The following is a 12,681-nucleotide window of genomic DNA, read 5'->3' as shown; positions in this document are numbered from 1 at the left end:
AGGGGTAACACTGTCGTTTTTTTTTCGGGTAGAAATTTTGAAATTCGATATCTCAGCTCTGGAAGGGTCTAGAGCCTCCATTTTTGCACTCAGGTCAAAGTCTCATAGCCCTCTATCATAATCCAGAGTTTTGAGAGGATTGGAGAAACTTAATTTTTCGCCCAAAAACGAAAAAAAACAAAAGGGGTAACACTGTCGTTTTTTTTTCGGGTCGAAATTTTGAAATTCGATATCTCAGCTCTGGAAGGGTCTAGAGCCTCCATTTTTGCACTCAGGTCAAAGTCTCACAGCCCTCTATCATAATCCAGAGTTTTGAGAAGATTGGAGAAACTTAATTTTTCGCCCAAAAACGAAAAAAAACAAAAGGGGTAACACTGTCGTTTTTTTTTTCGGGTCGAAATTTTGAAATTCGATATCTCAGCTCTGGAAGGGTCTAGAGCCTCCATTTTTGCACTCAGGTCAAAGTCTCACAGCCCTCTATCATAATCCAGAGTTTTGAGAAGATTGGAGAAACTTAATTTTTCGCCCAAAAACGAAAAAAAACAAAAGGGGTAACACTGTCGTTTTTTTTTCGGGTCGAAATTTTGAAATTCGATATCTCAGCTCTGGAAGGGTCTAGAGCCTCCATTTTTGCACTCAGGTCAAAGTCTCACAGCCCTCTATCATAATCCAGAGTTTTGAGAAGATTGGAGAAACTTAATTTTTTGCCCGAAAATGAAAAAAACCAAAAGGGGTAACACTGTCGTTTTTTTTTTTCGGGTCGAAATTTTGAAATTCGATATCTCAGCTCTGGAAGGGTCTAGATCCTCCATTTTTGCACTCAGGTCAAAGTCTCGAGGCCCTCTATCATAATCCAGAGTTTTGAGAAGATTGGAGAAACTTAATTTTTCGCCCAAAAACGAAAAAAAACAAAAGGGGTAACACTGTCGTTTTTTTTTCGGGTCGAAATTTTGAAATTCGATATCTCAGCTCTGGAAGGGTCTAGAGCCTCCATTTTTGCACTCAGGTCAAAGTCTCACAGCCCTCTATCATAATCCAGAGTTTTGAGAGGATTGGAGAAACTTAATTTTTCGCCCAAAAACGAAAAAAAAACAAAAGGGGTAACACTGTCGTTTTTTTTTCGGGTCGAAATTTTGAAATTCGATATCTCAGCTCTGGAAGGGTCTAGAGCCTCCATTTTTGCACTCAGGTCAAAGTCTCACAGCCCTCTATCATAATCCAGAGTTTTGAGAGGATTGGAGAAACTTAATTTTTCGCCCAAAAACGAAAAAAAACAAAAGGGGTAACACTGTCGTTTTTTTTTCGGGTCGAAATTTTGAATTTTGATATCTCAGCTCTGGAAGGGTCTAGAGCCTCCATTTTTGCACTCAGGTCAAAGTCTCACAGCCCTCTATCATAATCCAGAGTTTTGAGAGGATTGGAGAAACTTAATTTTTCGCCCAAAAACGAAAAAAAACAAAAGGGGTAACACTGTCGTTTTTTTTTCGGGTCGAAATTTTGAATTTCGATATCTCAGCTCTGGAAGGGTCTAGAGCCTCCATTTTTGCACTCAGGTCAAAGTCTCACAGCCATCTATCATAATCCAGAGTTTTGAGAGGATTGGAGAAACTTAATTTTTCGCCCAAAAACGAAAAAAAAACAAAAGGTGTAACACTGTCGTTTTTTTTTTCGGGTCGAAATTTTGAATTTTGATATCTCAGCTCTGGAAGGGTCTAGAGCCTCCATTTTTGCACTCAGGTCAAAGTCTCACAGCCCTCTATCATAATCCAGAGTTTTGAGAGGATTGGAGAAACTTAATTTTTCGCCCAAAAACGAAAAAAACCAAAAGGGGTAACACTGTCGTTTTTTTTTCGGGTCGAAATTTTGAATTTTGATATCTCAGCTCTGGAAGGGTCTAGAGCCTCCATTTTTGCACTCAGGTCAAAGTCTCACAGCCCTCTATCATAATCCAGAGTTTTGAGAAGATTGGAGAAACTTAATTTTTCGCCCAAAAACGAAAAAAAACAAAAGGGGTAACACTGTCGTTTTTTTTTTCGGGTCGAAATTTTGAAATTCGATATCTCAGCTCTGGAAGGGTCTAGAGCCTCCATTTTTGCACTCAGGTCAAAGTCTCACAGCCCTCTATCATAATCCAGAGTTTTGAGAAGATTGGAGAAACTTAATTTTTCGCCCAAAAACGAAAAAAAACAAAAGGGGTAACACTGTCGTTTTTTTTTCGGGTCAAAATTTTGAAATTCGATATCTCAGCTCTGGAAGGGTCTAGAGCCTCCATTTTTGCACTCAGGTCAAAGTCTCACAGCCCTCTATCATAATCCAGAGTTTTGAGAAGATTGGAGAAACTTAATTTTTTGCCCGAAAATGAAAAAAACCAAAAGGGGTAACACTGTCGTTTTTTTTTGGGTCGAAATTTTGAAATTCGATATCTCAGCTCTGGAAGGGTCTAGAGCCTCCATTTTTGCACTCAGGTCAAAGTCTCACAGCCCTCTATCATAATCCAGAGTTTTGAGAGGATTGGAGAAACTTAATTTTTCGCCCAAAAACGAAAAAAAACAAAAGGGGTAACACTGTCGTTTTTTTTTCGGGTCAAAATTTTGAAATTCGATATCTCAGCTCTGGAAGGGTCTAGAGCCTCCATTTTTGCACTCAGGTCAAAGTCTCACAGCCCTCTATCATAATCCAGAGTTTTGAGAAGATTGGAGAAACTTAATTTTTCGCCCAAAAATGGAAAAAAACAAAAGGGGTAACACTGTCGTTTTTTTTTCGGGTCGAAATTTTGAAATTCGATATCTCAGCTCTGGAAGGGTCTAAAGCCTCCATTTTTGCACTCATGTCAAAGTCTCGTGGCCCTCTATCATAATCCAGAGTTTTGAGAAGATTGGAGAAACTTAATTTTTCGCCCAAAAATGAAAAAAAACAAAAGGGGTAACACTGTCGTTTTTTTTTCGGGTCGAAATTTTGAATTTTGATATCTCAGCTCTGGAAGGGTCTAGAGCCTCCATTTTTGCACTCAGGTCAAAGTCTCACAGCCCTCTATCATAATCCAGAGTTTTGAGAAGATTGGAGAAACTTAATTTTTCGCCCAAAAACGAAAAAAAACAAAAGGGGTAACACTGTCGGTTTTTTTTCGGGTCGAAATTTTGAAATTCGATATCTCAGCTCTGGAAGGGTCTAGAGCCTCCATTTTTGCACTCAGGTCAAAGTCTCACAGCCCTCTATCATAATCCAGAGTTTTGAGAAGATTGGAGAAACTTAATTTTTCGCCCAAAAACGAAAAAAAACAAAAGGGGTAACACTGTCGGTTTTTTTTCGGGTCGAAATTTTGAAATTCGATATCTCAGCTCTGGAAGGGTGTAGAGCCTCCATTTTTGCACTCAGGTCAAAGTCTCACAGCCCTCTATCATAATCCAGAGTTTTGAGAGGATTGGAGAAACTTAATTTTTCGCCCAAAAACGAAAAAAAAACAAAAGGGGTAACACTGTCGTCTTTTTTTCGGGTCAAAATTTTGAAATTCGATATCTCAGCTCTGGAAGGGTCTAGAGCCTCCATTTTTGCACTCAGGTCAAAGTCTCACAGCCCTCTATCATAATCCAGAGTTTTGAGAGGATTGGAGAAACTTAATTTTTCGCCCAAAAACGAAAAAAAACAAAAGGGGTAACACTGTCGTTTTTTTTTCGGGTCGAAATTTTGAAATTCGATATCTCAGCTCTGGAAGGGTCTAGAGCCTCCATTTTTGCACTCAGGTCAAAGTCTCACAGCCCTCTATCACAATCCAGAGTTTTGAGAAGATTGGAGAAACTTAATTTTTCGCCCAAAAACGAAAAAAAAACAAAAGGGGTAACACTGTCGTTTTTTTTTTCGGGTCGAAATTTTGAAATTCGATATCTCAGCTCTGGAAGGGTCTAGAGCCTCCATTTTTGCACTCAGGTCAAAGTCTCACAGCCCTCTATCATAATCCAGAGTTTTGAGAAGATTGGAGAAACTTAATTTTTCGCCCAAAAACGAAAAAAAACAAAAGGGGTAACACTGTCGTTTTTTTTTCGGGTCGAAATTTTGAAATTCGATATCTCAGCTCTGGAAGGGTCTAGAGCCTCCATTTTTGCACTCAGGTCAAAGTCTCACAGCCCTCTATCATAATCCAGAGTTTTGAGAAGATTGGAGAAACTTAATTTTTTGCCCGAAAATGAAAAAAACCAAAAGGGGTAACACTGTCGTTTTTTTTTCGGGTCGAAATTTTGAAATTCGATATCTCAGCTCTGGAAGGGTCTAGAGCCTCCATTTTTGCACTCAGGTCAAAGTCTCACAGCCCTCTATCATAATCCAGAGTTTTGAGAGGATTGGAGAAACTTAATTTTTCGCCCAAAAACGAAAAAAAAAACAAAAGGGGTAACACTGTCGTTTTTTTTTTGGGTCGAAATTTTGAAATTCGATATCTCAGCTCTGGAAGGGTCTAGAGCCTCCATTTTTGCACTCAGGTCAAAGTCTCACAGCCCTCTATCATAATCTAGAGTTTTGAGAGGATTGGAGAAACTTAATTTTTCGCCCAAAAACGAAAAAAAAACAAAAGGGGTAACACTGTCGTTTTTTTTTCGGGTCGAAATTTTGAAATTCGATATCTCAGCTCTGGAAGGGTCTAGAGCCTCCATTTTTGCACTCAGGTCAAAGTCTCACAGCCCTCTATCATAATCCAGAGTTTTGAGAGGATTGGAGAAACTTAATTTTTCGCCCAAAAACGAAAAAAAACAAAAGGGGTAACACTGTCGTTTTTTTTTCGGGTCGAAATTTTGAATTTTGATATCTCAGCTCTGGAAGGGTCTAGAGCCTCCATTTTTGCACTCAGGTCAAAGTCTCACAGCCCTCTATCATAATCCAGAGTTTTGAGAGGATTGGAGAAACTTAATTTTTCGCCCAAAAACGAAAAAAACCAAAAGGGGTAACACTGTCGTTTTTTTTTCGGGTCGAAATTTTGAATTTTGATATCTCAGCTCTGGAAGGGTCTAGAGCCTCCATTTTTGCACTCAGGTCAAAGTCTCACAGCCCTCTATCATAATCCAGAGTTTTGAGAAGATTGGAGAAACTTAATTTTTCGCCCAAAAACGAAAAAAACAAAAGGGGTAACACTGTCGTTTTTTTTTCGGGTCGAAATTTTGAATTTCGATATCTCAGCTCTGGAAGGGTCTAGAGCCTCCATTTTTGCACTCAGGTCAAAGTCTCACAGCCATCTATCATAATCCAGAGTTTTGAGAGGATTGGAGAAACTTAATTTTTCGCCCAAAAACGAAAAAAAAACAAAAGGGGTAACACTGTCGTTTTTTTTTTCGGGTCGAAATTTTGAATTTTGATATCTCAGCTCTGGAAGGGTCTAGAGCCTCCATTTTTGCACTCAGGTCAAAGTCTCACAGCCCTCTATCATAATCCAGAGTTTTGAGAGGATTGGAGAAACTTAATTTTTCGCCCAAAAACGAAAAAAACCAAAAGGGGTAACACTGTCGTTTTTTTTTCGGGTCGAAATTTTGAATTTTGATATCTCAGCTCTGGAAGGGTCTAGAGCCTCCATTTTTGCACTCAGGTCAAAGTCTCACAGCCCTCTATCATAATCCAGAGTTTTGAGAAGATTGGAGAAACTTAATTTTTCGCCCAAAAATGGAAAAAAACAAAAGGGGTAACACTGTCGTTTTTTTTTCGGGTCGAAATTTTGAAATTCGATATCTCAGCTCTGGAAGGGTCTAAAGCCTCCATTTTTGCACTCAGGTCAAAGTCTCGTGGCCCTCTATCATAATCCAGAGTTTTGAGAAGATTGGAGAAACTTAATTTTTCGCCCAAAAATGAAAAAAAACAAAAGGGGTAACACTGTCGTTTTTTTTTCGGGTCGAAATTTTGAATTTTGATATCTCAGCTCTGGAAGGGTCTAGAGCCTCCATTTTTGCACTCAGGTCAAAGTCTCACAGCCCTCTATCATAATCCAGAGTTTTGAGAAGATTGGAGAAACTTAATTTTTCGCCCAAAAACGAAAAAAAACAAAAGGGGTAACACTGTCGGTTTTTTTTCGGGTCGAAATTTTGAAATTCGATATCTCAGCTCTGGAAGGGTCTAGAGCCTCCATTTTTGCACTCAGGTCAAAGTCTCACAGCCCTCTATCATAATCCAGAGTTTTGAGAAGATTGGAGAAACTTAATTTTTCGCCCAAAAACGAAAAAAAAACAAAAGGGGTAACACTGTCGTTTTTTTTTCGGGTCGAAATTTTGAAATTCGATATCTCAGCTCTGGAAGGGTGTAGAGCCTCCATTTTTGCACTCAGGTCAAAGTCTCACAGCCCTCTATCATAATCCAGAGTTTTGAGAGGATTGGAGAAACTTAATTTTTCGCCCAAAAACGAAAAAAAACAAAAGGGGTAACACTGTCGTTTTTTTTTCGGGTCAAAATTTTGAAATTCGATATCTCAGCTCTGGAAGGGTCTAGAGCCTCCATTTTTGCACTCAGGTCAAAGTCTCACAGCCCTCTATCATAATCCAGAGTTTTGAGAGGATTGGAGAAACTTAATTTTTCGCCCAAAAACGAAAAAAAACAAAAGGGGTAACACTGTCGTTTTTTTTTTCGGGTCGAAATTTTGAAATTCGATATCTCAGCTCTGGAAGGGTCTAGAGCCTCCATTTTTGCACTCAGGTCAAAGTCTCACAGCCCTCTATCACAATCCAGAGTTTTGAGAAGATTGGAGAAACTTAATTTTTCGCCCAAAAACGAAAAAAAACAAAAGGGGTAACACTGTCGTTTTTTTTTCGGGTCGAAATTTTGAAATTCGATATCTCAGCTCTGGAAGGGTCTAGAGCCTCCATTTTTGCACTCAGGTCAAAGTCTCACAGCCCTCTATCATTATCCAGAGTTTTGAGAAGATTGGAGAAACTTAATTTTTCGCCCAAAAACGAAAAAAAAACAAAAGGGGTAACACTGTCGTTTTTTTTTCGGGTCGAAATTTTGAAATTCGATATCTCAGCTCTGGAAGGGTCTAGAGCCTCCATTTTTGCACTCAGGTCAAAGTCTCACAGCCCTCTATCATAATCCAGAGTTTTGAGAAGATTGGAGAAACTTAATTTTTCGCCCAAAAACGAAAAAAAAACAAAAGGGGTAACACTGTCGTTTTTTTTTCGGGTCGAAATTTTGAAATTCGATATCTCAGCTCTGGAAGGGTCTAGAGCCTCCATTTTTGCACTCAGGTCAAAGTCTCACAGCCCTCTATCATAATCCAGAGTTTTGAGAAGATTGGAGAAACTTAATTTTTTGCCCGAAAATGAAAAAAACCAAAAGGGGTAACACTGTCGTTTTTTTTTTTCGGGTCGAAATTTTGAAATTCGATATCTCAGCTCTGGAAGGGTCTAGAGCCTCCATTTTTGCACTCAGGTCAAAGTCTCGAGGCCCTCTATCATAATCCAGAGTTTTGAGAAGATTGGAGAAACTTAATTTTTCGCCCAAAAACGAAAAAAAAACAAAAGGGGTAACACTGTCGTTTTTTTTTCGGGTCGAAATTTTGAAATTCGATATCTCAGCTCTGGAAGGGTCTAGAGCCTCCATTTTTGCACTCAGGTCAAAGTCTCACAGCCCTCTATCATAATCCAGAGTTTTGAGAGGATTGGAGAAACTTAATTTTTCGCCCAAAAACGAAAAAAAAACAAAAGGGGTAACACTGTCGGTTTTTTTTCGGGTCGAAATTTTGAAATTCGATATCTCAGCTCTGGAAGGGTCTAAAGCCTCCATTTTTGCACTCAGGTCAAAGTCTCACAGCCCTCTATCATAATCCAGAGTTTTGAGAAGATTGGAGAAACTTAATTTTTCGCCCGAAAACGAAAAAAAACGAAAGGGGTAACACTGTCGTTTTTTTTGGGTCGAAATTTTAAAATTCGATATCTCAGCACTGGAAGGGTCTAGAGCCTCCATTTTTGCACTCAGGTCAAAGTCTCACAGGCTTCTATCATAATCCAGAGTTTTGAGAAGATTGGAGAAACTTAATTTTTCGCCCAAAAACGAAAAAACAAAACAAAAGGGGTAACACTGTCGTTTTTTTTTCGGGTCGAAATTTTGAAATTCGATATCTCAGCTCTGGAAGGGTCTAGAGCCTCCTTTTTTGCACTCAGGTCTAAGTCTCATGGCCCTCTATCAGAATCCAGAGTTTCAAGAAAATTGGAGAAACTTATTTTTTCACACCAAAAAAAAAACAAAAAAACGAAAGGGGTAATACTGTCGTTTTTTTTGGCGGGTCGAAATTTTGAGTTTCTCTGATCTTCTTGAAACTCTGGATTCTGATAGAGGGCCATGAGACTTAGACCTGAGTGCAAAAATGGAGTCTCTAGACCCTTCCAGAGCTGAGATATTTAGATCACACGTACCCCGTCTGCAATCTATTGAATTGGGATTTGGGTAGTGTAATTTTTGGACATTTTAATTAAAGTTCCTGTCATGATAAAAACTATTTTACTGCACTCAGGGGGGCCCCCTGAGTCTGTGGCACCACATTTCATGTTGGTACATTTTTGGGAAGTACACCTGTTTTGACCTGATGTCCATTGCAATGGACAAAAAAAAATCACAATGAAAGCAATTATATACTTTTTTTTTCATTTGTTTTCATTTATAGAAACCTCATGAGCTGGAAAAATGTACTTTTATATTTTTCAGAAACTTGAAACATAATTCAGGCCTGAGGGGGTTAATATATGGCCTTATAATGATGTCATACCGCAATCCTAATCATGATAAAACAGAAAATTAAATTAAACATTTTATCTCCATTCATCTGTAGAAATGTGATCCACATATGAAAGCTGCTTAGGGGATCATTGTTAGACAGATAGCAGCTGCATGTCCAAATTAAACCGGTTTATTGTTTTCTTCTTTATGGGTTTGGTTGTTCATCCAGTATTAATAAGACATCATTGATTGTGAACCATTTATATCAGGTTTAGTGAATAGTGACTTACCCGTTTTGAAGAAATCTTCATAGTTGTGATGGGAGTAGGGACCTGAAAGTGACAGATATGAAAACCTTATTGTACATTCACCTTTACTTTTTGGTAGATTGTTTATTAGGTGTAATGTAGACTCACAACAATGTTTGGTGTGCGTACGATATATATTTGTTAAAGATATTAATACTTTTACTCAGCAAAGATGCATTAAAGGGACCAAAAGTGACAGTAAAGACATTTAGAAAGTTATGAATTTTTTTCATTTCGAATAAATGCTGTTCTTTTTATCTTTATATTCATCAAAGAATCCTGAAAAAAAGTACCACGATTTCCACCGAAATATTAAGCAACACAACTGTTAAAGTTTAAAGTTGATAACAATGATGAGAATATAATAAGCTGCAGAACATTCACCTTTGCCGTCACAGGAAATAAATAAGTGTATATATCACAATTCACCAGCGAACAGGAAAGCCCCAGGGTTCAGCGCTCACCTTAAAGACCTCCACTTCCTCCAGCACGAGTTCCTCTGTCTGCAGGTCATCTCTTGGCAGGACGATTACCTTCTGCACTGTACCTCTGTCTGTAGGCCAATAGAAAGACAGTCAGATCATTCAGTGAGCCAACCACATATTACACATCTTTCCAAGTGCAGTTCCATGTTACAAAAAAAGCATGGCCGTCTTTGACCCAAAAACATTCAAAGCGTCATGACATTCCTCTGACAACTTTCTGTCTATTCCTTTTTTGTCTTTGCATCTTGTGCCCCGATAAAATCACGATTATTATCTTCCACCGACTCCAGAGACACTTGAGTTACTCTTTCGTTCCGTCCCATCAAACGTGCAGACCCTTCACGTATATTCCATCTCCCATCCCTTCCTTTTAAAATCCCTCTTTTGTCTTTTGTTTTCACTGCTTTTCACGGCATGCTCATCTTTCAGCTCGGCTGTACCCTGTCAGGCTCCATCTCCACTTGAAAGCGGAGGTTTTGCAGCGGCTGTGCCCTACCGAAACGCTTGTTTGATTTAAGCGTGCCCGTTGCATTCCTCTGTGCACGTCGCTGGAGATTTATTGCAAGCGGAGTAATGCATCTAACCTGAGCTTTGAATGTAGGCGAGCGACGGCGGCTGAAAGCTAGAGACGTTCCTCGGAGTGCTTGCAGGTGCAATGGGGCACGCAGAGTTGATTTAAAAACCCATTAGCCTCTCAGACTCACAAAGCAAGAAAAGCAGACATAAAGGGATAACCTCGTGTACAGGAAGAATGATGGCATTCTGACTCTTTAATGTTAAAAGAGAAGGAGACGAGAGAAAGAGTTTAGCAGATCAGCGTAGGTTGATGGATTCTCTTACAGTGATCCTCCAGCCTTAAGGGCCTGCATTCACAGTTTTTATATAAAGAACAGAAAGATGGAAACACGAACCCTTTTTTTTGTAGAGTCAGACGTTTTTCATCTCGTCTTATAAACGGAGAGTTAGAGGAGGAATAAAACTGACTTGATTTTAGTTTATCCTGCAGCAGTTTCAGAAAAGTGTCTTGATAAAAGTTTAGTGATAGTTACTGTACCTAAAAAGCTCTTACACTCTACTTTATCAGTTTTATTGTTAACAAAAATGCAAATAAAATTGAAAAAACAAAAAAAAAATTAAAAAATTAAATAACTGGGATAACAGAAAAACAAAACTAAAATACATTTGCATGACTCAAAAACAAAAATAATGTCCGGAAATAAATTAGATTTTTTTTTTTTTTTAGACATGGTATATTATTAAAGTAAAAACCTTTACATCCTGTCTGTATTAATCATGAAAATGCCATTAGACAGCAATAACAAGATTGTTTGGAGAAATGTAATACCGATAAACATGTTTAAATGATACCATTACTTTTATTTTTAAATATAAAAATAAGCATTTAAATAAATAAAAAAATAACATAAAAAAAAGAAAAAGAAATAAACACTATATAAAATTGGTTAAACTACAATAACCCAGTGTGGAGAAATATAATGCTTTTAAACGTTTTAAGTGATACCAGTTAGGGCATTCATATTTATAAATATTTATATTTTTTTAAATAAAAAAAAAAAACTAAATTGAAGAGACAGACTGAAAATAATAATAATAAAAAGATTTAAAATTAAATACTAGAGCATATACTATGCTCTGCTATACAATACATCTTATTTTAAGTTATTTACATTTAAATAAGCATATTATATTGCGTATAACATGGTAAATTTACATTTAAATATGTAAAAATCGGGGTAGTTTCCAAACTCACCTGTACCCAGGAAGAGCACCTCGTAGTTGCCGTCGGCAGCAGTCACCTGGTCCACAGTGATGGTGGTGAACTCATAGTCCACGTTGGTCCTGACCACCAGGGGGCGCTTGTGCACCGGATACACAGTGTTGTACATGGTGGGATGGTTCCGCATGAAGTTGATGACCTCGTCAGGGTAGTCTTTAGTGGACTTCATGTTGGGGGTGAAAGTCCCACCAGGACACTGAAAAAAAATGATGAGGATCAATTTTAACTAATCAGATCCATGTACTGTCCTAATCCAGTCACCACTAAAGGCTAACGTTATGCTCTATAAAGTCTAAAACCTAAACCCACTAATAATCTGTGCTTTCAGATCCACATTGCACATTTTGAGCTTGCTGTTTAAACCTTCCACAGCAGGTCTAGATTAATATTACTAAACCGGTGAGACAATAATCCATCTTATTATTGGTATTCTGATTCATTAGATGGTGAAACTCACTGTTCCTGGACGAGGGTAGGGGATTTTTCCAGTGTAGGCCACCCACTGATAATTGGGACCTTCTTTGTGGGCAAAAGGTCCATTGAACACCATCCGAATGTCCGCCATGGAGTAGACGCAGACCGCAGAGCCTTTGAATACAGAGCTGGGGGGAAATATGACAAAGTTATTGCTATAAAGTTCAAGTAAGTAATAAGTATAATATATAAAGTGATGTTTAGAAGTGAACATGGACACAACAAATGCGAATGCAGTGGACAACCACTGTTTCCTACAGTTCACGGATGGAGAAAGAGCTGACACATTCAAACTCACCCTGACACAGAGAAGACCCCATAGATGACTGGATTTTTAGTGTCCTGCGTGGGCTGTATGTACACATCCCCTGAAAGACACAAACATAGAACGGCAGTGCAGTGAAAAAGCTGGAGGAACACTTTGCTAATATTTGCAGTGCATAAATCAAACGCATTTACTGAAACTTCCTGTGACTCTCACTGCATTTCACTCATCAGATTTGTGTCTTGTTTTCAGAATTTCTTTCAATCGCACTTGATTGGGATTCTCTATTACAAGTTATTTTCTCATTCTTAGACCTTGTAACAGTTTGAGACTGGATGTGTTAGGTGTAACCTACCAAAAGCATCTAAGATTGTGATAGAAATAATATATTCTATCAAGTCTATCAAAGCAGAGGTTGGCACAAGCAAGATATTTCTCATGAACCTGACAGTTAAGATTATTAGCCACACCAGTGTTATACTTATTGTAGTATTTTTTCAGTAAACTGGACAGTAAATGAGGTGAAAGACAGTCACGATCACGAAACATGCTGAGTCGGCTAACATAAACACTTATGAGTGCGTGTGTGTTTGTGTGTGTAGGGGAATAAGTAAGTGATAGAGGATAGCAAAGCATATGGTTCATATTGCCTCACACACACATCCTGCCAACCTA

The 12,681-nt window shown here is 38.3% G+C and overlaps 1 protein-coding gene across 3 annotated transcripts in view; it reads right to left on the bottom strand.

Annotated features, from left to right (window-relative positions):
* Nucleotides 1-12,681, bottom strand: part of sema3fb (sema domain, immunoglobulin domain (Ig), short basic domain, secreted, (semaphorin) 3Fb) — a 171,993-nt gene that overhangs the window by 32,336 nt on the left and 126,976 nt on the right. For all 3 annotated transcript variants that reach the window (XM_089124802.1, XM_089124804.1, XM_089124803.1), the window contains 5 exons: nucleotides 12,040-12,109; nucleotides 11,725-11,869; nucleotides 11,241-11,463; nucleotides 9,449-9,537; nucleotides 8,967-9,008 (listed from right to left, as the gene is read on the bottom strand). In XM_089124802.1, the coding sequence (XP_088980928.1) occupies nucleotides 8,967-9,008; nucleotides 9,449-9,537; nucleotides 11,241-11,463; nucleotides 11,725-11,869; nucleotides 12,040-12,109 (569 nt within the window). The remainder of the gene's footprint in view (nucleotides 1-8,966; nucleotides 9,009-9,448; nucleotides 9,538-11,240; nucleotides 11,464-11,724; nucleotides 11,870-12,039; nucleotides 12,110-12,681) is intronic.

The sequence above is a fragment of the Pimephales promelas genome, chromosome 21, assembly GCF_988280905.1.
Source record: "Pimephales promelas chromosome 21, fPimPro1.hap1.1, whole genome shotgun sequence".
In the NCBI taxonomy this organism is placed as follows: Eukaryota; Metazoa; Chordata; class Actinopteri; order Cypriniformes; family Leuciscidae; genus Pimephales; species Pimephales promelas.
This window is presented reverse-complemented; position numbering and strand designations above follow the sequence as displayed.